Genomic DNA, 25029 nt, shown 5'->3' on the forward strand with positions numbered 1-25029 from the left:
AATTAGTTTATTTGGTTCTCAAATTCTTCTGGTAACAAGGTGTATGTCTTTAAGCAAGTGAATAATGAGTACTTATATAGTGCTATATATATGTATAGGTGTGTGTTGAAGGGATATTCATATGTTGTGGCTAAATTTGCACCATAGAATACCTTTAGTTGCTGGTGCAGTGATATATATATTAGAATACTGAAACAAAAGCTACAAAACAAGCATCGAAATTTCCATTATCTTTTCTGCGAACTTAATTATGCCCTTCAAATTTTGATTCAAGCTCCACCACTGCTTTCTAAGTTCATTAGATAAAATGAATAATATGGTCAAGTAACGATGATGATTGACGATGATATACAACCCAAACAAAAAACTAAAAAATAAAAAATAGGTAAACACTTAAATTCTTATATAAATTGCAGCAAAAATTTGATTGGGTAACTAGACGAATTTTCTAGCTCTCACTGCTGAACCTGCATGCATATCTTCATCAACTTTTCATTAATCACTTCATTTCATAATATAATTATAATATATATTAACCAGCATCTACATCAATACTTATTCAAGTAGCATTTCTCTTTGTTATATAATAGTAAACCAACAGCTAGCATGTGCTTTTTGCAATTTTTGAATAGTCAAACTAGGTTATATATATTCTTCAACAACAACAGCCAATAATAATAAGGACAAATATGCATAACCAATGCATCGACCAAGTTCATTTCACCACAACCTTTTATGTTTATCTTTCCAAATTGCAATAAAAAATAAAGTAAATAAAAGGGAAGTTGTTAGTAAATAATTTCGTTCTTTTCAATTCAACTGGTCAATTCAATCCTCATTTTCCAGACTCGGACAAATTTTATGTGCCATGCATTCATTTGTCAAGTTCTTGATTATTAGGTGAGTAGCCATCTCTCAAAGCTCTCACATACCCTGTATTTATATATATATCTTATCCTTTTCCCTTCATCATCTAAGCTCATTTTATCCATCTTCTGAACCTTACTTTGCAAATTAAAATGGCACTTTTTTCTTCTGCTTCTTCTTCAACAACCACTTTTGCTATAGCTTTGTTCACACTTTTTCTTATAGGAAGTTCTTCAGCTCAACTCTCTGAGAACTTCTACGCCAAAAAATGTCCCAAGGTTTTATCTGCTGTAAAATCTGTGGTTCAATCTGCTGTGGCGAAAGAACCTCGCATGGGAGGTTCTCTCCTTCGCCTCTTCTTTCATGACTGCTTTGTCAATGTAAATTTTTCTAACCTAAAATCTTTACTTTTTATTCATCATAGTTATATATACTTTATCTGCTTGATCAAGGGTAATACTTACATAGCTTTTAGCAACAGAAGTTTCCGAGTTAATAAGATTTTCTAGATTTCACTTTCTATACATATATAATCATTCACGTACGTATTCCATCATGAAGAATATAATGGACGTTGTGCGTGGATAATCGTAATACTAAAATACAAGTATTTGATAGTGTAATACTATGTTGTTTTTGTGTTACGTACGTTATTGACCAATCATACGTATTTGTTTTTCTTTCTTTCTTTCTAAGTTTCTATCACTTTCAAAGGTCATATTCGATGATGTGACATCACCAATAATATTGCACGTTCAAAGCATAAAAAAATGAAGTGAAAATGTTCTTATCCGATGTTTTCATGGCATGTAAACCACTTCTTTTTAAACGTAGGGGTTTTGGTTATTCCGCCCACAGGCCATAGGTCCGAATCTCTCATAAAATAACTCAGCATATTTAAATATTCTTAGTCAATTAGAATAATCTTGTATATAATATAAAAAAATCTCCTTTGCGTATACATTAATTAAAAACAATACACTAATTAGATCATGTTAAGTAAAGCTTCATTTCATATTCCAACTATAGAAGGAAAAGATAATCAATTAGAAACACTATTTGCCAACACAAGGGTTTCAAAATGGACTAAATTGAAGTAAACTCATTTAATCTGTAAAAAATTATGAATTGGTTTAAATTATATATTTTGTAATCCGCCAATTGAATTCTTTGAGTTTGACTTGCTTGTTTTTATAAATTGTATGATTTATTAACATTGTTCTGTTATACATTATTATGTGATGAACTTTTGAAAACTCCATGTTATTTTGTTTAAGTAAATAGAAATAGTTTATATACAATATCAGAATTACAATAATTTTTCAAACTAAGTTACAAATATTGTTTAGGTCTTTAAACATGCATTTGATTAGTTTAGAAAGGCTTCATGATTACATATATACAGAAGTAATTGGTGATGAATTGTGTGTTGTTAATTGGAAATAGGGTTGTGATGGATCAGTACTACTTGATGGCCCTTCCTCAGAGAAGACTGCACCACCCAACAATAATTCTTTGAGAGGCTATGAAGTCATTGATGCCATCAAGTCTAAGGTGGAGGCAATTTGCCCCGGAATAGTCTCTTGTGCTGATATAACAGCCATTGCTGCTCGTGACTCTGTCAATATTGTGAGTACTAAACCAACATAATATATGTTAATTGTTCTTAAAAACCAGATTATATGTGAATAAGAAAATACAAGTGTTGATTTTTGGTTAACAAAATTTGATTGTGCAGCTTGGAGGGCCATTTTGGAAGGTTAAACTTGGTAGAAGGGATTCCAAGACTGGATTCTTCCAACTTGCAAGCAGTGGTGTTCTCCCAGGTCCATCTTCTTCCCTCAGCACCCTTATCTCAAACTTCAAAGATCAAGGCCTCTCTACCAAGGACATGGTTGCCCTATCTGGTATATGTCCTTTTCTCTTTAATTATATCTACTTTTGCCCTTATCTCTCTTCCAATTCTCTACGAAATCTGCATTATTGCTCAGAAGAAATTTTCTTTATCTATACAGTACTTTTACAACACTGATAAGAAGAAAAAACGTGAGGGAAAGAAATGTGAATAATTATAGATGAGTACTGTAACAAAGGAAAGTAAAGAAAAAACGACATTTCATTGTATAATTGCATAATATGGACCTGATGTGACATTCAAACAACTACGTGCATGCATGTCATGTCATGCTCTTTCTGAACATAGAAGAGTCAAGTTAAAAGAAAAGCTTGTTTAACTAACTGGGAAATTTTCTTTTTTTGTGTGGATTCAGGAGCACACACAATTGGGAAGGCAAGGTGTGCAACTTATGGAAGTCGCATATACACAGAGAAAAACATTGACAGTTTGTTTGCGAAGGCAAGGCAAAAGAACTGTCCAAGTAACAGTAATGGAACACCGAAGGACAACAATGTAGCACCACTAGATTTCAAAACTCCTAACCATTTTGACAACAGCTACTACAAGAACCTCATCAACAAAAAGGGTCTTCTTCATTCTGATCAAGTTCTCTTCGATGGAGGATCCACAGATTCTCTTGTTACAGCTTACAGCAACAATCAGAAGGCTTTTGAGTCTGATTTTGTCACTGCAATGATCAAGATGGGAAACATCAAACCCTTAACAGGGTCAAATGGGGAGATAAGGAGGCAGTGTAGAAGCCCTAATTAGAGGAGAAACAACAAATAAATTATAATCAAAGTGTGTTTTTGTGTGTTTTTTACATATACATCCCAAAAGTGGGGGAGTTCTTTTATCAGTTCATCTTTTAAGGTGTTTTCTATGCCTTCAAATGTACTTTTGTTTGTTAAGTTCAATTTCAGTTTTAGTACACAGTTTTGAATCAATTGTAATTAAAGCATGTTTCTTACATGTGATTTCAGTTTAAGGATATGTATACATATTGTAACTGTTCCATAAAAAGAAAGTGATGAAATAAAGTGGAATGTTTCTTTTTATAAGAATTACTTTTGGTGTGTATTAGTTTACTGAATTAAACTGTTTAGAAGCTGTTAATGAAGATTGAAGAGAATTTGAAACTCAATAAAGTTGTGCAACTAAAGAAAAGTATAAGAATAAAGGAATGCAATTAAATAAAATTGGTGAGTTTTCTCAAATGGCAAAAATCATTATCATGGTTAGGTTTCACCAAATTGCTATGGATTAGTAGTTAAGATATATTTAATTACAGCACTGAATTTTATTAAAATAGCTCGCTATTCTAATTTCTCTAAAACTCATACAGATTAATTAACCCTTAATTAAAATTGTGTACTAACAAGGGTGTGTTTAAGTGGGCCTTTTTTATTTAGTTTAAAATATTTTGAAAAATAATTTAGCAAAAAGAGTGGAAAAGAGAAGAAAATATGTTTTTTATTTTTGTTTTAAAAGTCAAAACAATATTTAAAAAATATATATTAAATTCACATCATAAAAAAATTGTTTTTCTGATTTGATTCAATAAGATTGATGAGGCCTGGTCCAGCATACTAAAATATATCTATAGTAATGGACCCAATATATTTAAAAGAAGGGAATCAAATCAATTAGAAGCATGGTCCAAAACTATATTTTCCAATTTCATAGTCATTACTAACTACTTCATTCAAATATTTAATAAAGGTTGCTACTAAACTACAAACAAAAGGTTAGATTAAGAGTAGTCAACGACATCACAATCCAATTAATTCTAATCCATCAAACCCTATCTAAAAAGATTTGGCAATCAATGAAAAAAGAATATGTGACATAAAAGAGGGTATAAAGTAAATAATTTTAATAGTTTATAAGAAAATAAATTATACTAATATTATGTATACACATATATAACAAATCATGAACATGTTAAAACTTTAAATCTTAATTTTTTATATGGAATAGCTTACTTTATCATTACCCACTTTAAAAGGGCAGATTAATTTTTATAGGATACCTCAATTTCTTAAAGCTAAAATTGTTGTTCAATATTAGTTAAATTAAAAGCACTTGAACCCCCACAACATTACGAAATGACTTAAATACCCTCCATTACTGCACCATACCACACCACCATTGCTCACCACTGCTGCAAAGGGATGGAGAGAGAGAATGCTGCAGAAGAAGAAGAAAGAAAATGCAGAAAAAAAAAATTCATTCCGAAAAGTTTTCTTCGGTACATATTTTATATGTTTCGAAAAGTTATTTTCAAAACCTATTTCATTTACAAGTACTTTGGAAAACACATTCCAGAAGATATTTTGAATACCCGTTCCAACAAATTTATTGCAGAACATTTCATACGTTTAGGAAATTCTATAATCATGTTCTGAAAATTTTATTTCAGAAAAGTGACTTTGTCGGAGGGCTAAATGACATTTTGAAAATTTTAGAGGGGCACACAGAAATTGTGAGGGTGCAGGAAGTAAAAGCCGGCAGTTAACTCAGTCCGTCATTTGTAATAGGTTGGTGGATTTTTCTTCCTGCACCCCCAATTTTTCTTCCTATACCCTCAATTTTTTTATAATTCTATTGCTACCCTTTTGGTTTGTAGTTACTGGCTTTCAGAATCCGGTGTTACCGACTTTCAGAAACCAGTGTTACCGACTTTCAGGATACTTGCAGTGAAAAAACTTGAATAAAAATTCTAGGGGTGTCAAATTTAAATTTTTTATATATAAATTATTTTTTCTAGTTAAATAAAAAATTCTTCATTTTCTATACTTAAACCATTTTTATAGAGTGACTCACGTATGCACTTTTCAATTTCTAATATTTCTAAATTATTGAATTCACACAATAGAATTTCTATTTCAATTCAAGGTTATCAAACTAATTCATTATGTATAGCGGAATTTGTAATGCACCCGAAGATATATCCATAAATTTTACCATTTGCAGCAGAAAATACAAAAACCTTTAAATTTTATAATTTAAGGTTGTACTAATTTTGGTAAAAATATAATTAAGGTTTTACTTTAATATTTCTTGATGACTTATTGAAAAATAATTTTATTATGACCAAAGATAGAACCCTAATCGCTTTTATCAACCAATATCCATAAAATTGATTTTTATTTTTAAACAATAAAGATATATAACTAAAAATATATAAATAAAATTATTAGAAATTTTCTTAAACTTAATATAAATAATATAACTCTATATAAATATAATTTTAAAATATATAAAAATATATATAAAAAAATTGGGGGAGCCATGGCTCCCCTATGTCATAATGAAGGACCGCCGGTGGATGCGAGTGTATCGATTTGCAAAATTATGTTTGGACTATTTTAATTCTTTTGTATTTTTTTTTGTTCATGGTTGGCGACTCTGAGCCCTTGTTGACAAGCCACAAATTGTTGGAGAAGTGAAATAGGAGTGCCAAGAAAGACTTGAATATCCTCGAGACGAGTTTCGTTATACTCATCTCTAATCTTTATCTTTTTAGATTATAGTATTTCGTCATGGTTATTGGTTGTAGTATGTCACGAAATTTATTTTATTAAACTATAGGATCCAATGTTACCGGCTTTTAGAAAACAGTGTTACCGACTTTCAAAAATCGGTGTTACTGACTTTCAGAAACCGGTATTACTGACTTTTAAAATTCGGTGTTACCAACTTTCAGAAATTGATGTTACCGACTTTCAAAACCGGTGTTATCGACTTTCAGAAATCGATGTTACCGACTTTCAAAAACCGAAGTACCGAATTTTATTCTTGGGAGTACAAACTACGAAGATATTTAGTTTATAATTTTTTTTTATTTTTTTGAAGGACATAATAATCTTCACGGTCAAACTTGGTGGGGCAGAAAGAAAAAATTGGAGGTGCAGGAAGAAAAACCCTAGGTTGGTTTAGCCGGTCATCAACCCAATCAAACCAACCTTTTTGTCACTCCTAATAGGTTCATTCACTCAAAGAAAAAAAAAAAAAAGAAAACTCGAGAATGCAATAGAGAAGAAGAATATGAATCTGGTAACAAAAACAACCAAACACACCAGTATCAACTATTTTTTTCTTCAAATGCTTGTTATATGCTTTCTTCTCAGGTAGAAAACATCTCATTGAAAGTGATAGTTAGTACATCACCAAACAAGCCAAATACAAGTATATTTCATCTTACATTTTACATTCGGTCAGTTACAAAATCCAGAATTTTGTTTCTGAAACAAAAGTTACACTTGCATCAGAGAGAGAGGTGTGTCACAAGAGGACACAAACAGAAACAATCATCATACATACATATTAGCCCCTTCACGCCTTTACAAGCATGTGTAATCAACAAAAAAAAAACGCCTTTACGCATATTATGTGCACAATGGAGCGTATAATCCTACACATTCTGCAAACTGGTTCAAAAACTTTGGTTGGCCCAACTAGTTGCAAAATTGAGATCAACCTCTCCCACCACCACCATGTCTTTGGCTTCTAAATTGATTAAGGAGCGCAAGGGCCTAAAAAGTAAAAGAAAACCATCATCTTTATTAGTATCAAACGAATAAAATAAGAAGGCAACTAAATTATGAAAGGACAATGGTACTTTGGCACCAGAATTTTTTTTACAGCCATTTGACACTACTTGAACTGTGTCTTTTTCTTTAAAAATACAAAAGTTAACTTATGTAAAGATCATTTTATCCCTATAAAGGTTGTCAAATGGTGTCAAAGAAGCCATACCTTTTCTTTGGCCCTTGGGGTGCCAGATTGTGACAATGCTACCAAAGGTGGCACAGCTCCTTCTTGGAGCACCCTGTTTAAATATCTGTGGTTGTCTGAGCAAAGATGTAGAAGAGCCGCAGCAGCATTCTCCTTTCCTCTCACAGAACCCAACTCAATAACCTCAACCAGAACAGGAATCCCACCCTGATCACCAATGGCTGCTTTCCCTTCTGGTATTGTAGCAAGATTTGCTAAAACAGCCACAGCCTTGTCCACCATTCCAGCTGCAGGGTCCATTAACTCTACAAGGTGTTTCACAGCACCTGCTTGCACAATCCGGTCCTTGTTTTCATGAAATATGGACAAATTAAACAACGCAGTGGCAGCATCTTTCTTCCCCCTAGGGGTTCCGTTTCCCAACAAATCAACCAGTGGCCCAATTGCCCCAGACCTCCCTATCCTGATTTTGTTTTCCTCAGTTACTGAGAGGCTGAAAAGAGTGGCAGCTGAATTTTCCTTGGCTTCTGCACTCCCTGTCTTGAGGACATGAATCAAAGGTTCAATTGCACCGGCATTTGCAATAGCAGCCTTGTTGTTATCATTGATTGATAAGTTAAGGAGAGCTGTAACAGAATTTTCCTGGATCATAGAATCAGGTGATTGCAGTAAATCAACTAGTAAGCTAATGGCTCCACAGTTTGAAATCACAATTCGGTTATCCATATTGTGCTTAGCAAGAAGGCGAAGTTCTGATGTTGCCTCTCTCTTAGCATCAAGAGAATCAATCTTTAACTGCTCCACTAATTTCAGAACCTGGGTTTCAGCAGCAGAAAGATCAGCTCTTGTTTCAACAGTAGACACTACCCTAGGAACACGCCACTCGGATGACCGTTGCCATATAGTATGGCTTCGAGACCTTGGTACTGGTAATTGGGCAGAAAACTCAGATTCTCTATGCCGAGTTGGCAAGGGAACAGCATCTTGCACTGAATTCAATTCCCCAGAAGCATCGCGATTGTGGACTGAGCTGGTTGATAGCAGAGTATTGTTGACATCAGAAGTAGTTCTAACATCAGTGTGAGATTGTTCTGAGCTCAAGATATTTCTGGATGGTGATGTTAATGATTCACCAACTGAATCGATGCTCCCTTCATTCGAGCTTGCAGATTCATCATCCGAACCGGTGTGTGATATTCTTTCAAGATCCACATACGGCTCATGAACCGTGCCATTTAAAGAACCAACCGGTATAGAAGAGGGATGCAATGTTGAGATTCGTTCTTGGTGGGGTTCACCACTAGTTCTAACAGGAAAATCCTTGGTCAAACCAGACTCCATAGACACAAGAAAGGGTGATGGTTGATTTAAGCTTTTGGAATTAATGGGATCAGGAAGCTTTACATCATGTGTTTCACACCAGTTAGCAATTAATGCTTTTACAGTGTAGTTAGGTATTAGATTGGTGTGGACAAGAGTCTGGCGTGTCTTTGGACAAACAGTAAGACCTAGGTCAATCCAGTTCTTGATGAAAGCCCGCTCATATGTTTGTCCAGATGCCACAATGACCGGATCTGTCATCAATTCCAAAGAGAGAGGACAGCAAAAATCAGAAGGTACTGACACTGGGATAGAACTCTGGGCTTGCTTAAGCATAACAACATGCTCATGCATTCGATTTACAACTAAGATCATTTTATCAATATATTCAACTTCTGAAGTGTTTTCAATTTGTTCAGCCTTCTCCTTCAGCCTTTCAAGGGCTACAGCCTCAATCAGGACCTCTTGATTAGACCGTAGACCCAGGTTGTCAGCAATGTTTTCCAGGACCTCCAAACTTGGTCCTACACCTTCCGGTTGTTCCATAATAGCTTTTTTAATGGCTGATGATGTTTCATTTCCCAAATTATCTGGGAGAACTTGCGGTGAATCCTCCAGCTGTTGTAAAATGCCGAGACCCAAAGCCTGAATTGTTGATATTATGGGATCAACTTGATTAACCTAGAGATTAAAAAAGAGGAAAGCATGAGAGCCAACACATACTTAATAAACAATAGTTAAGGCAAATAACATCTGTGATAAGCAGGTCAGAAAAAACAACTAGTACATAATATACTTCTATACCAGATGGAAATCCCAAGTTAAACAAATATAAGCTCCTTGAGAGGAAAACATAATATATGATGTGATAGTTTTGAGAGGAAAATATAGGGTGGAAAAGTGGGTGGAGGGAAAACCCTTGATTATAATATAGAGACATGATGAAACTTACAAAGTAAAATTTGCTAGATAATGGATGCCAGTTCAGAATAAGCTCCCTCAACTCATCAACTGCCAGACCAAGTTCCTCAAATAGTTTCCTAAGCCCTTCATTAGAAGCTATATCTGAAAAAACAGTAGTCTCAACAATTGGCTTCAACAGCTTAAGCATCTTCTCTGCCTTTTGGAAACATTTTGATACAGGTTCTAACTTCATCTTTTCAGAAAATGATAAATGCAAAAATGTGGATATTGCATCAGATAGGACTTTCAATAAAGATATCTCCATAACACCTGCACTATTAACAGAAAAATTGTTCAGTTGTATGACATTAAGAAACCAGATATTGAAAAAAGAAAAAAAAAAAACTTTATTTCTCATTTGAAAATGAACAAGCCAAGGAGAAAGGTTTCTCATCCATATGACAGATCTAATACTAAGTTACCAGTTGATACAAAACAGAATGCAACTCCCTTCTATCTACACTATTTAAGTTAAATCTATATCCTTCCATCCTCTTTAATTAACTGGCTAACTAATTGGTCTAGCAATTTATTGTAGCTAATTTGTAATTACTAGTATTTGGAATCTTTAACATATGTAAATCAGAATGGACAACAACTAAATTATATAGGATAGCGTCGGATTTGAGAAAACTATAAGACCTAATATAATAAGAAACTGACAAGCCTTTAACACTATAGAACTGTATTAGCTAACTGATTGTGTGAAGACCTAACCATGTATTATTGGACTCTACCTGACCTAATGACGCAGTTACATGTCAATTTAGAAAAACAACTTTTTTAGAAGATGAAAAATCGAACTGCCGCAAAAGCAGGGAAAGAAGTGCATACTATTAGAGAGTAAAATTAATCAGTATGGAACTATTAGAACATTACAAATAGAATCTAAATAGCCAATGAAAACATGAAAGATATTCAACGAAAATGAGAATCGATGCACAAGATTGCCTCTCTAAAAGATTGCAAATTGTAGTGTTGATCAAATGGACCATTCAGTTTTACAGAAAACTGACATAATTACATAATTCAAAATGCATTTTCTCCACCATGAAAAACTCTGATGCATAAATTCATTTGTAGAAAAGATTCTAGAAAACTGAAATTGTGATACGAAGAGGAAAACCCACTCCTACTATATTCATGTCTTACACATTGCCAACAAGGGATTCATGCATATCACTCATTGCATTTCCTATCTAGTGTTTTCCAGAGAAACTCGACATAAGCTTTAAGATTTATTACTCATACAGTATTACACTCTTGTGCACATGTAACAAATGTCTGTTATCTATCAATGGGGAACAATAGAACTTGAAATGCTAGCTAAGTTAAGCTAAAAGTACACTAGGATGAACTTAACACAATTCCAATAATAATAGTAACAAGATCTTTTTCCAACGCTGACGATATGGATAAAACAACAACATTGTGTTCTTTGAAAATCTAATTTTTTGAAATGGTCATTTAGATCTTTATCGATTTTAATGGTTTCTCTTTATAGTATTCCTTGTTTTTCTGTCTTCCTTTATTCATTGGATTATCATCCATGGCTCTACCAACTAAACATTTCTTCTTTGGGGCATTTATTAGTCTTCTCCAACACACGACTAAATCAATTATGGCAAGATCGTAATCTTTTCCTTAGAAAGTACTATATCACCTTCTTTTTTTATCTTGTCCACATAATCCGGTGTTATAAAAACTCAAGAAAGTTGTATGTTAACAATTGATTAGACAACACAACCAACCTCTTCTACTAAGGTAAGGCACATGCTATGGAACACTCGGCAACAACTAAGCACCACATAAGCAAAGTTAGGATCAATTCAACTCAATCAGGAGGAAGAAAAAAAGGCATGCAGACACAGCTTGACTCCAAATCACTAGTAACCAGCGTAGTTTACTTGAGCTCAAGTACAGTGCAGTTGGGACTATAAAGCCAGTCAAGAGTTCTGAGTTTCAAGCAGAAAACAAATCATTACACAACAGTGAACCAAACAAAGCAAGACCAACAAATTTCCAGATTAAAAAATCAATAAAATGCTACAACAAAGGAGTGACCAATAACCAACACAAAGCAAATGCAGCAACATATGGTCGAAGAGCACAATTAGAAACCCAACACAACCACTAACCCTTTTGGTAAAAATGCAACCTTTCGTCCAAATGAAAGCACGAACTTGTGAAATTAGGTGCCAAACTCAAAATCATATACAAAAAATAACCAACTATTGAGAGTTAAGAAACATGGGTTTTACCAAAAGAGGGGGAATTGAGAGGAGAAGTACTATATGGCAAATAGTTCCCAGTTGAAGGTGACAGAAGGAGAAGAATTGATTGACAGCACCGGAGAAATGGGCTTGGCGGCAACCGTTGGAATGGGAGGAGCTGCAATGGGCAGTGGTGGTGCTAAAATAAATGTGGAATTTTGGGTAATTTGTATTCTTCTAACCTACACTTTGACTTGCATAGAATAGTAGAAACAAAACGTGTGAAAAGTCACAGATTATAGTTATACAGATAAGGACATGTTTGCATTAAATCTCCCAAGGAACTTCTATGATAAAAATATAAATGAAGACTGCATATTAAAATTTGTTTCTATATAAAATTTTTTTATAAAAAAATTATGTAATTTTTCAAACTTTTATATATATATCTTAAATTGTACATAAAGTAATTTTAATTTATTAAAACTACTTTCTTACAAAGAAATTTATAAAATAAAACTCTGTGTTTAAAAAAATTATATTTTTTATTTTTCTTTTGATGGATAGGTGCTTATGACTGCGTGTGGGTACCAGATATTTGAATTTGAATATTACTTAATTAATATTTAGGAATGGGTCAGAGTTGATACATTTGAATATTACTTTTTTCTTGAACCAGAATAAATGTAAAACTTATATACTTTTTCTAAGAGATTTCTTATGTAGTTGATATGACCAGCAGTTGTTTTAGAAAGTATATATATATATATATATATATATATATATATATATATATATATATATATATATATATATATTGATGTAATTTATGTATTATTATGTGAAGACAAGATTTTACAGATTTTTTATAAAACAATGTAGAAAATAAAAAGATAAAGTCAATAGTTTTGTAATTATAGAGTCATATGTTATAGTATTTTTTTTTAGAATTTATGTAATGGGACACATTACATAAATTTTAAAGCAATGATGATCTAGTATTTCTTATTATCAGGACATGTTTACTTTCAATTTTGTTATGGTGTTTCTTTTTTTTTTCATTGTTTTATTATTTTTGTGATTGTGTCGAATACTTTTCTTCTTTTTTTTTTTCACTTTTTTCCATTGCTCTCTTTTTGTGATGGCTACCTTCAAAATCATGTTTTTGTTACATTGTCTCTTTTAAACTAAAATTTTGTGTTTTCTATCTATAAGTTGTGTTGCAACTACAATCCCCCAATTATGAGGTACTTTTAATGACTCTTCAAAGAATGTTTGAGATCTCACACGTTAAAACAAACATATTTTAAGTTAGTTTCGTTTTGATTTGCAGTCATAACAACTTTAATTTTTAATTAACTTTTTTATATTTAGAAACTAATGCACTTAAATAAAATTATTAATCAATTTTGTTATTTACTATTTGATTAAATATTAAAAATGTATCTCATTCATAAACTATATTTATTTTGACTAGTTCAAATCGATTTCAATTACAAGTTAAAAAGAATATGACATTTAAAAAAAGAAGTCACATACTACGTTGGTTAAAATTTAATCTGATGTAGAAAGATACATATAACATTTTTTTCATCCACACAAAAATATATCCTATTATAATATTGTCTTTCTTTATTGCAATTTTAGGTTAATTTAAGAGACATATAGTTATAATTGTAATAACTTTATGTTTCACTTTCTATGACAAAATTTAATTTTTATATCAAAATTATAATAATGTGAATTTTAATATATTATATAAAAATATTTAATAAAAAATGTAAATTTTAATATAAAAATTAAATTTGGTTTTAATTTGGAGAGAGACCAAATTGGTTAATGTTAACAAAAATTGGGACCTAATTGAAAAAAAATAATAAATATAGGAACCAAATTAAATTTAGAACATTGGCTTTGACACGTGACACGCTACTGGGTTGACACGTGGACATTTAAAAAAACTAAAAAAAAAATTTAAAAAAATTTAAAAAAAATTTAAAAAAAAATTTAAAAAAAATTAAAATAAAAATTAAAAAAATAAAAATAAAAATTCAAAAAATTCAAAAAAACCACGAAGTGACACGTGGCAATCACTGTTAATGATTTAAACGGTGTTAACAAAAAATGACCCAATTGAACAAAATTGACGAAAATTAGGACCTATTTGAACACAAAACAAAAATTAGGACTTATTTGAAAAACTTGACGAAAATTGGGACAAAAAAAGTATTTTAACCTCATTTTTAATAAGCATGTAATCAAATTTATACAATTTAAACTTTTTATAGATTTATTATCTAATAATACATACTAATATGTTTTTAAATATCATATTATACATGTAAAATTAAATAATATAATGAAATACTAAATAACTGAGATTGTACAAAATTTATATTTATATACATATTTCTAATTAATATAAATATAAAATTTAACGATTAAATTGATTTAACAACACAAACATTTTCCATAAAAATAAATTGACTCAAATTGTTCAGTTAAAAATAAACCTTATTTAAATAACCAGTAAAATAATCAAGGCTTAATTAGACTTTTGGTCTCCTACTTTTTCTTCGAGGTTCATTTTGGTCCTCTCTTTTTTTTCGGGGTTCAATTTAGTCCCCCAATTTGTTAAAACAGTTTAAAATGGTCCCTCCCGTTAGTTTTAGTTAAACGGTGTCAGAATAGTGCCACTGTGTTTGTTTGGAACAGGGACGTGGCAAGTCCTGAGTACCTTGTCATCAATGTGGTGTAATGAGGTGGCAATGAAGGTTATTTATGGAGATAGAAGTGTTCATTTGCCCTAATTTCAGTCGTCTTCTTCGTCCTGCTGGAATTCATCTTCATTTGGCAAGCTTTCTTAATTTTGAGTGATGTCTAGGGGCCATTCTTCTTCATCTTGCTCCTGTAACTCGTGGGGTACGCAAAATCCAAGGTTATCTAATCATGGTGGTGGTGTTTTGTCTCACGGTGGAGCGCCCATTTGCAACTGTGGAGAAGTTGTTGTGTTAAGAACAGCTCAAACTACTAAAAATGGTGGGAAGCAATTTTGGGGTTGTCCTAATTACAAGGTTAGATCCATCACCCTTTTTTTGTGATTCGTTGATCAATAATTGTTTGCAACTAACATGAAGGTTGTTTTGTGTTGTGGATGTTGTCAATAACAGAGGGGAAGTGAAGCTTTCATCGGTTGTAATTACTTTAAATGGTGTTCGGAAGATGCTGCTGATGAAAGGGATAACACTATTATAAGGTAAAGAAGGAAGATATTTATTTTGGAGAAAGAACTTAAGGGATCCAGAATGTTTGTTAATGTTTTACTAGGGATAGTGGGTTTATTAGTTGTAGTGAACATCATTGTGTTGTCATGATTGATGAAAAGTGTGTGATTAAATTTGTATTCGGTGGTGTTGAAATCTGTATTGGATGTATCAGTTTGTGTATTGGGGGTATCAATTTGTGTTTTTCGTTTTATTGTCTTGAAATATGTAATTGGAAAGCTCAATTATTGTATGACTTAGTTAATTAATGAAAAATTGGTGTTAAAGAAATATGTGTTTGGTATCCTACTTACAAGCATTACAAACATTCAATAACAACAATTTTTCAATCATAAGCCAATATTATAGAAACACATCATTGTACTTGCTGTTACAACACAAAAGACATCCAATAGTGTTTTGGATTTTTGAACTTACAATGTAAAACATGTAAATTAAAAGTGGACAAAACATTCTTGACTTAGAAATCTAAAAGCTGCATAATACATCAAAGCTCCAAAATAAACGTGCAGCATCAAAAAAAGCATAAGTCATCCTCATGGCTTCCACACACGTCCTCTCCTATGCTGTAGTTTCTGCCTTCTATTGGGTATGGTTGGACGAGGAATTGGAAGGTGGCATGGGTGTGGCTGTTGTGATGACTGTGGTGGCTGCTGTGATGACTGAGTTGGTTGAGTCATAGGTGTTGGTGGTGGCTGCTGTGATGACTGACTTGGTTGAGTAATAGTTGGTGGTGGTGGCTGAGTTGGTTGTGGTGGCTGAGTTGGTGGTGCTGGTTCAGTTGGTGGTGTTGGCTGACTTCCTGCTGTCGTTGCAGTTGGTGGTGCTGTTTCAATTGGTGGTGTTGGCTGACTTCCTGCTGTCGTTGCAGTTGGTGGTGCTGTTTCAGTTGATGGTATTGGCTGAGTTGATGGTGTTGGCTGAGTTGATGGTGTTGGCTGAGTTGGTGGTGCTGGTTCAGGTTGTTGGGGACAGCTTTTTCGATTATGACCAACTTCTTTGCATATGCTACATTTTTTAGTCATGCCATGTTTTGTAATCTGCTTCCCATTCTTGTTCATCTCCCAAGCTTCAAGTCTTCTTTTCTTTTTGGGTCTTCCAGGTAGAATTCGTTTAGGAGGGGGCAATACATATGGAAATTCTATTTCAGTCCACATTTGATGCCCGTTATAAGGGTATATGATGGAATTGTAGGTCTCTTCATAGGTTGAGATTCTGAACCAATGAGGGACAAAATCTTTTTCACTTAAGTTCAAAAACTTAATTGCAACCACTGCATGACAGCAAGGTATCCCTGTTAGACTCCACTTCTTGCAGGTGCAGTGCTTGCTATCTATGTTCATCACAAATTTCTCCCTAGTAAATGATTTGTGCCTAACCTAAAAAATCTGATTTGCTGACCAGCTGTGTATGACAATTCAATACAGGTTTAAATCAGAAATGAGGCAATGGTGACTAAATCAAAATGAGTGTGCAACAAATTAAAAGTACCTGGGAATCCAACTCGTGGAATTTGTTGTTTCATTGTCCAATCTTGTCTTGATTCTTGGACATATTGAGTTTTTGAATGATTTTGCCTTTGATCGATTCTCAGCCCATCTTTGCATCATATAAAGACGTATTTCCTCCATCATGGACACTATTGGCTTACTCCTTGCTTGTACAATTATGCTGTTGAATGCCTCGCTCATGTTATTGACGAGTGTGTCACACAAAGGTCTAGGGATGAACCTTGACTTTGACCAATACCTGTAGAAGTGCCACACAAAAATCATTAATGCTTCACAATCAGTTTCAGCAAAGTTGAGTAAAGTTACCTAGGGGGTATTCCTAACAGATGTTTGAAAGCATCGTTGTTAACTTCTTTCATCCTCTTCATGATTTTCTCCCATTGTTGTGGATATGTGCTATGAGCTGCTTCCCACATTAAAGCTTTCATATTCTTTCTCGGGAATTTCTTCTTGAAGTTTGCATATAAATGCCTCATTCAGAACCTTTGGTCAACCCTAGGCAAAAGAGATTGAATGGCTGGTAACAAACCCTGCATAATACAATTAAATCAATTAAGGCAGACCACCAATTATATCAGCAGTAAATGGACATAACAAAACTGTGCGAAAATAGTATCCATACCTTTTGCTGGTTTGACATGAATGTGTAGGCTGCACAGATATCTGGTCCCCCAAGATCATCAATTAACAACTCCCAAAACCATGTCCATGTGTCCTTATTTTCCACTTCAACGACAGCACATGCAATTGGTAGCATTTGGTCGTTGGCATCCCTTCCAACAGCAGTAAGAAGTTCACCCTCATACTTATGTTTCAGAAAACATCCATCTAAACCAATAAAAGGGCGACATGAAATCATACTATCTTTGGAGGCTTTTAAACACATGTAGAACCTGTTGAAATATTTTTCCCCTTCATTTCCTTCCACTTTGACCTTTGTTGTAGAACCAGGATTAGAACGAAGAATCTCATGTGCATAATCATAGATTCTACTAAATTGTTCTACAAATGACCCATCAACTTGCTCAACAGCTAGTGTTTTTGCTCTACGAGCCATGGACTTTGTCACAACAATATTCCACTTCCTAGTAACTTTATTGCGAATATCAATTGCCCTCAAACTTGGGTTGTCTCTTAATGTGTTTTCCAACCTACTACTTAACCACTTAGCATTAAGCATTTTCACATTGAATTATCTGTTGCACTTGTGCTTGTCATTAATTCTCCTTAACTGCCATATGTGTGTTTAAGCCATATAAGCACAATATGCAAACCAATAACACTTCCCTTTCCCACCCAAACATATCACTCTACATCTACGTTTATCGTTTTTTTGAAGTTTAAGCCTTCTTCCAAATTGCACTCCATATGTCCTTATTGCCTCTATAAATGCCTCTTTATTTGGAAAATATGTTCCAACTTCCCACTGGTATTGGGCCATACTTTTGGGCATTTTAAAGGTCCCAAAGTTTGCCTTACATTGGCTGCGACTGGCCAATGAGTCATCACTGCTTGGATCATCGCTGTACATGTCATATGATTCCCACCCATCATCAGATAACCCCCTATCTCGCATATCAACATGGTCACTGCCATCAAATTCTAAATCGTCATCCTCACTATCTTCTTCCCCATTTCCTTCCCATAAATTGTCCTCATAATGGACACTTACATAAACTAGATCAGAATCAGTTTCATCTTCATTTCTCTCCTCCCCACCTACTGCCTCATGTGCCTCAGCTCCAGTTTCATCACCTTCACCTACTGCATCATCTCCAGTTTCCTTATCTACAGCTACTCCATCAGCTCCAACTTCATCACCTTCTGCACGAACTCCAGTTTCCTTATCTACAGCTACTCCATCAGCTCCAGCTTCATCACCTTCAACTTCTGCATCAACTCCAGTTTCCTTACCTACACCTACTCCATCAGCTCTAGTTTCATCACCTTCAACTACTGCATCAGATCCAGTTTCCTTACCTACACCTACTACATCAGCTCCAGTTTCCTCAAATTCAGTTTGTGGCTCCACCCTAATGTTATGGTGACTATCTGCGTCATCTTCCAATTCATATTCCATATCACAAACGTTAAAACGGGACCACAACCCACTAACCACAAACAAACAGGACCACCACAAAGCAACAGGACCACAACCCACACACCATTACAAACACACACAAACAAAATAACACATAAAAAACAATACCAATGCCGACAAAGACAATACTATATAAGTAAAACGCGACATTCAATCCATAAAAAAACCAGAAAACTTACCTTCGATTTCGTCCCACTATGAACACAACGACGAACCTTTGTCTCACCGAAGGAGACCGCAAATCCTTCCTCCTGGAATCGTTATATATTGATTGATTTTCGCTTCTTCCTCGAACCCTAATTTGTTCAATCGTTATCCCCAATTTCTTTCTCGCACCCAAATTTCTTTCTTCCACGAACCCTAATTTCTTTCTTTCACAAACCCTAATTTCGCTTCTTCCAATTACCACTGCCTTTAATTTCTCGTTCTCTACTGTCCACATAATCTGATGTCCCTACTTGACATATCATGTAAAATTGCCACAGTATCACATCAAATTACTCTGCCGTTAATTTTTTTAACGTTGTTAACACACAGGACTGAATTGAACCTCCTACACAAACTAGGGGACTAAATTGAACCCCGAAAAAATAAGAGGACCAAAATAAACCTCACATATAAAGTAGAGGACCAAAGTCTAATTAAGCCAATAATCAATATTTAGAAATAAAAAATAATATATAATAAAACAATACCAAATATTTTTTACAAGATTTATTATAAACATTGTTCTAACCAGGATACATAATCCCTTACATTAGATAATTTAGTTTTGTATTTTGTCTTCTCATGAATCTTCAGTTTTTATTTATTTTGTATTTGGTTATCCCGTATCAATTATTATTAATTCATAATTGGGACATTATTTTTGATTTTCTTGTAATAGTTAGATTATATAAAGTAGAGGAACAAAAGTCTAATTAAGCCAATAATCAATATTTAGAAATAAAAAATAATATATAATAAAACAATACCAAATATGTTTTACAAGATTTATTATAAACATTGTTCTAACTGGATACATAATCCCTTATATTAGATAATTTAGTTTTGTATTTTGTTTTCTCATTAATCTTCGGTTTTTATTTATTTTGTATTTGGTTATCTCCTGCCAATTATTATTAAATCATAATTGGGACATCGTTTTCGATTTTTATTTATTTTGTATTTGGTTATCTCCTGTCAATTATTATTAAATTATAATTGGGACATCGTTTTGATTTTCTTGTAATAGTTAGATTATGTTAATTATAATTAAATCATAATCGAGACATCATCTCCAATTTTCCTCCAATAATTAAATTATGAATTGAATTATTTCTTTCACCCAGATTCACTTACTGATTAGTCTTTATAAACAAATATATTTGTTTTATATGGAGACATGGTATAATGAGTATAATTAGTTAATCTAAATTATAGAGATCCTCATATTAAAATCTCAATTCATCGAGGATCACATAGGCGAGAACAAAACATATATTCAGTATAGTTAGTATTAGAAATTTAATCCACGTGGTTTCAAATTAATGAATTCTTTTTAAGTATTAGAAAAATGTATGAATTAAATTTAATCAGTCTTTCAATTTTAAGACGATAAAGAAAAACCTGCAATAAAAAAAATTACTTTTTCTTTAAAAAGAAAACAAGATAACCTATTTTTCCTTGATTAAAAAACAAGTTTAACTCTTTTGAATAAAATAATGTAGATGTTAATAAATTTAATTTAATAGTTATTAATAAATAGAAATGGTGTGAAAGAGAGACACAGAATCATATCCTTCGTCATCCCCAACTTCAAAGAGGAAGCAGGAGTCACACAGTGACACAACCAATGGCTTCCATTTCTGTTTTAGCAAGAACACTCATTTTCAACCATTCAACCAAACGTTTCTTTAGTCCCTTCAAACCCCTTTCTTCTCCCTTTCTTCTTCAATGTGCCACAAAAACCACCTGCGCCCTCCAGCAATCTCGCCGCAACGTCATTGAAATCCTCGAAGAACGCGGTCTGGTCGAGTCCATCACCAGCGACGCGCTACGGGCCGCGTGCTCCTCACCGGTCAAGGTCTACTGCGGTTTCGACCCCACCGCGGAGTCTCTGCACCTTGGCAACCTCCTCGGCATCATCGTGCTCTCCTGGTTCCACCGCTGCGGCCACAGCTCCATCGCGTTGATCGGAGGCGCCACCGCCCGCGTGGGCGATCCCTCAGGAAAATCTCTCGAAAGGCCCGAACTTGACGCCGAGTCTTTGGAGAAGAACACGGTGGGTATCTCCAACACCATTGAACGGATTTTGGGTCGCGGTCGAAATCCGAACTCGGTGGGTTCTGATTTATCTGTTGTGATTTTGAATAACTATGACTGGTGGAAGGAGTTTAGTTTGTTGGATTTTTTGAAAAGGGTGGGTAGGTTTGCTAGGGTAGGGTCTATGATTTCTAAGGAGAGTGTAAGGAAGAGGTTGGAGTCAGAAGAAGGAATTAGTTTCACTGAGTTCACATATCAGTTATTGCAAGGTTACGATTTCTTGCACTTGTTTCAGAATGAGGGTATAAATGTTCAGATTGGGGGTAGTGATCAATGGGGTAATATAACTGCTGGGACTGAATTGATTAGGAAGATATTGCACGTGAAAGATGCATATGGCTTGACATTCCCTCTTCTTTTGAAGAGTGATGGTACGAAGTTTGGGAAGTCTGAAGATGGAGCTATTTGGTTGTCTCCAAAGTTTTTGTCTCCCTACAAGTTTTACCAGTATTTTTTTAGCATTACTGATGATGATGTGATTAGGTTTTTGAGAGTTCTTACATTTTTGGACATTGAGGAGATAGTTGCCTTGGAAGGGGAGATGACGAAGCCTGGCTATGTGCCTAACACCGCCCAGCGGAGGCTGGCGGAAGAAGTTACACGATTTGTTCATGGGGAAGAAGGTTTGGCTGAGGCTCTTCAGGCCACTGAGGCATTGAGGCCAGGGTCAGGGACGAAGTTGGACTGGAAAAGCATTGAGGGGATTGCTGAGGATGTGCCATCTTGTTCTTTGGCTTATGAGGAGGTTTTGAATCTGTCATTGGTGGATCTTTCTGTCTCTTCTGGTTTGTTTGAGAGTAAGTCTGCTGCAAGGAGGTTGTTGAAGCAAGGGGGGCTTTACTTAAATAATAGCAGAGTGGATAGTGAAGGTAAGAGGATTGAGGCTGCGGATATTGTGGATGGGAAAGTTCTTCTGTTATCAGCTGGCAAAAAGAACAAGGTGCTGGTGAGAATAGCTTGAGAGTGTCTATTGAACAGAGTATTTTTTGGGGACTGTTTTATTTGCTCTGTGTTTATTTATTTTTTTTTGTATTCTTAAGAAACCTTTGATTTACCTGATACAGAGAAGCTTATTCTCTATGTGTAGTTTTCTATTTAGAATTAGAGTTTCACCTCAACTTGTACTGGTTTGTAATGCAAACCTTCATTTCACGGGCTATTTAGGTGGAAGTTCAATTTTGTTTGGAGAATAGCACCATTTTTTTTTGGAGGATAAACCCTCTTACTCACATTCATTATTTGGTAAACATTGCAGCTGCGTGTACTTATTTATGTATAATGTAACATTGAAGCTGTAAATTTTGAAGTTCAACGTTTCTTTAATAGAAAATATTGGAAGAGAATACATTGTTGAACAAAAGCTAATTGCACTGAACATAAATTGGTGAACTCATTGATCTTTGGTTGGGTGCAGTGGTTCTTGCTTTGATCTATAACATTTTTGATGTCTTGCTGCATAAGTATTGTGTTTCTGAAATGAGTAAAGCCTGGTTGATCGAGTTGAGATTGTACTGGCTTTTAATTTGTATGGGATATTGATATTGATATTGATATCCATGTAAACTTGTATGCTTATATCAAGAACCAGGTGTAGCTGGTCTCACTACTGTTCAATGAGACCATCTTTCTATTGAAAGCTTTTCTTATGTATACCGAATCATTAGACTAGACTGGTCAGTGTATCAAACACCATCTTCTCATTTGAGCCCTCCCTAAATTTGAAAGTTTTTTCTGGTTTAGTGGCTGCTTCAAAGTTGTTCTATTGTATGACATTGAACAGGTTTTGTTCTGTCTGATTAGGGAGCTACAACACCGTGGTTGAAACAATAGACAATGAAACTAAAATTCATTAGCACAATAACATTCAATTACCCCATAATAGTATTTTGACTGTTACTTTACATTTCAATTGATCATTCATGCAGTACTAAAATATTTGGAATGGCCACTCTTTAACAAGAATGAATTCTTAATATGATGACAGTGTTAAGTTGCTCCTCACCTTATTTTTCTTATCTTTTAATGTGTTAGTTTTGGATTTTCGCATGCATCGAAGCATAGAACTAAGATTTATTACAGTTTTAATATTTTGAAAAAATTTACTCCCGGAAAACATTTCCAAATCTGAAAAGATAACTAAATCACAAATAACATATAGGAAATATGCAGTTAATATTTTTCAATTCACCAGTCAATATATAATGATTCAATGGCATTGGTAGGAATTCAATAATATTGTTAGGCTTTTACCCACTCATAGAGATGGCAACAGGACGGACTCGAGTTTTATTATCTTTTGTCTCATCTCCATTTTTACTAGGTAACAGATATAATCTTGAACCAATATACATTTTTTTATTACTTCAATATTAATTTTAATTAATTTTTATAACATAATAACAAATTATGGTAAAGGAAACATAATATTATCAAATATTCAATATTAAAATAATGGTTGTTTCTTCGATAACAAATATTTGAAAATAAATTATAATTGTTTACATTTTAAATTATAATACCAAATATGTTATGAATTAATGGTCGTCCATTGATTTATACAATTACTCATATGATTGATAATCATATTATTCATTACTCTTTATGATGTAATATTTTGTATTTACTATTTGATTTTATATCCTTTCTGGGTTACCATATTGTACCTATAAATAGGACTCGTCCTATCAGTAATGAGACACACATAAAAACAGAAGTTGCTCCCTACTCTCTCATTCTCTATTCTTCCTCTCCTTTGTCTCTCTTATTACCTTTATTTTATAACACGTTATCAGCACCAGGGTTATCCAACTGAGCGTGAAGGCATATTTTTTTTTTCTCCCTAAGAACAACGCTCTATATTCCTTAACCGAGGTTCTTTCTAATCTTTTTCTCATTCACAAACTTTATCTCATTTTCTTTTTTTTGTGTAATGATAATTGTTTGATTTATTTTTCTCTGTCATATTATTATTATTATTATTATTTGATTTTAATAATTTCATACATGAAATTTGATTATATTAATATTTTATGTGCTAGTTTTAAACACGCGAAACGTTGCAAAATTCTCTGTCATAATATTTTTATTATGACGATGATTATTATTAATATTATTATTTTGATGATGATGATTATTATTAATATTATTATTTTATGTGTTAGTTTTAAACACGCGAAACGTTGCAAAATTTGGATTTGTGACCCTTGATATTGTAAGGAAGAATTCCTTATATTGGATTTTAAATGTTGAAATATATTTAGATGCAATGGATATTGGGATACCATTAAATAAAGAAATAAAGCAACTAATTTGCTCATAACAAAAATATTGTGAAAAGAGACTTCACAAATATTGTGAATTTATTTCATGCCTATGCATGGCTGGCTGGACAAAGCAATAAAGCTTTTGATGAAAAATCATGAGATCCGCCTAATCTGTTCCATTCCCAGAAGTGAATGGAGCAATCAATATTATGAATTGATTTCATGCCTTCTTGTGGCTGAACAAAATAATGAGCTCTTGATGAAAAATCATGAGGCCCGACCAACTGGTTCTGCTCCATTCCCAGAAGTGAATGCAGCAACATCTGATCCATATAATCATGGACGAGGTCAAGACCATAATAATAATCGTGGTCGTAATTTTGGCCGTGGTCGTAGCCATGGTCGTGGTCATGGTCGTGCTATTAATCATGGTCGTGGACATGGTTATAAAGGAAATTTTCAAAGAGAAACTTCATCAACAGAAGTGGAACAAGAATGCGAAAAAGGAAAAAGAAAGGGGTGAAAATAATGGCAAAAAGGCTGAAAATATATGTTACCGTTGTGGT

The 25029-nt window shown here is 33.6% G+C and overlaps 3 protein-coding genes across 4 annotated transcripts; 2 read left to right on the forward strand and 1 right to left on the reverse strand.

Annotated features, from left to right (window-relative positions):
• The first annotated feature begins 939 nt into the window (after positions 1-939).
• On the forward strand, positions 940-3820 carry LOC114193594 (peroxidase 4-like). Its single transcript, XM_028083466.1, has 4 exons — positions 940-1247; positions 2314-2496; positions 2606-2774; positions 3138-3820. The coding sequence occupies exons 1-4, from the start codon at positions 1020-1022 to the stop codon at positions 3533-3535; spliced, it is 978 nt and encodes a 325-aa protein (XP_027939267.1). The 5' UTR covers positions 940-1019; the 3' UTR covers positions 3536-3820.
• A 3113-nt stretch (positions 3821-6933) lies between these two features.
• Positions 6934-12268, reverse strand: LOC114195252 (U-box domain-containing protein 4-like). Of its 2 annotated transcripts, none has more exons than XM_028085653.1 (4): positions 12049-12268; positions 9777-10062; positions 7526-9505; positions 6934-7302 (listed from the first exon to the last, which is right to left on the reverse strand). In XM_028085653.1, the coding sequence occupies exons 2-4, from the start codon at positions 10050-10052 to the stop codon at positions 7243-7245; spliced, it is 2316 nt and encodes a 771-aa protein (XP_027941454.1). In that variant the 5' UTR covers positions 10053-10062; positions 12049-12268; the 3' UTR covers positions 6934-7242. The 2 variants fall into 2 exon arrangements, with proteins under 2 accessions (XP_027941454.1, XP_027941455.1); XM_028085654.1 differs by having other exon boundaries at positions 9777-10057; positions 12049-12257.
• An 8401-nt stretch (positions 12269-20669) lies between these two features.
• LOC114193209 (tyrosine--tRNA ligase, chloroplastic/mitochondrial) lies at positions 20670-22393 on the forward strand. The gene has a single exon (XM_028082928.1). It carries the CDS (start codon positions 20731-20733, stop codon positions 22159-22161), a length of 1431 nt encoding a protein of 476 aa, XP_027938729.1. The 5' UTR covers positions 20670-20730; the 3' UTR covers positions 22162-22393.
• The last annotated feature ends 2636 nt before the right edge of the window (positions 22394-25029 follow it).

The sequence above is a fragment of the Vigna unguiculata genome, chromosome 8 (genome assembly GCF_004118075.2).
Source record: "Vigna unguiculata cultivar IT97K-499-35 chromosome 8, ASM411807v1, whole genome shotgun sequence".
Classification (NCBI taxonomy): Eukaryota; Viridiplantae; Streptophyta; class Magnoliopsida; order Fabales; family Fabaceae; genus Vigna; species Vigna unguiculata.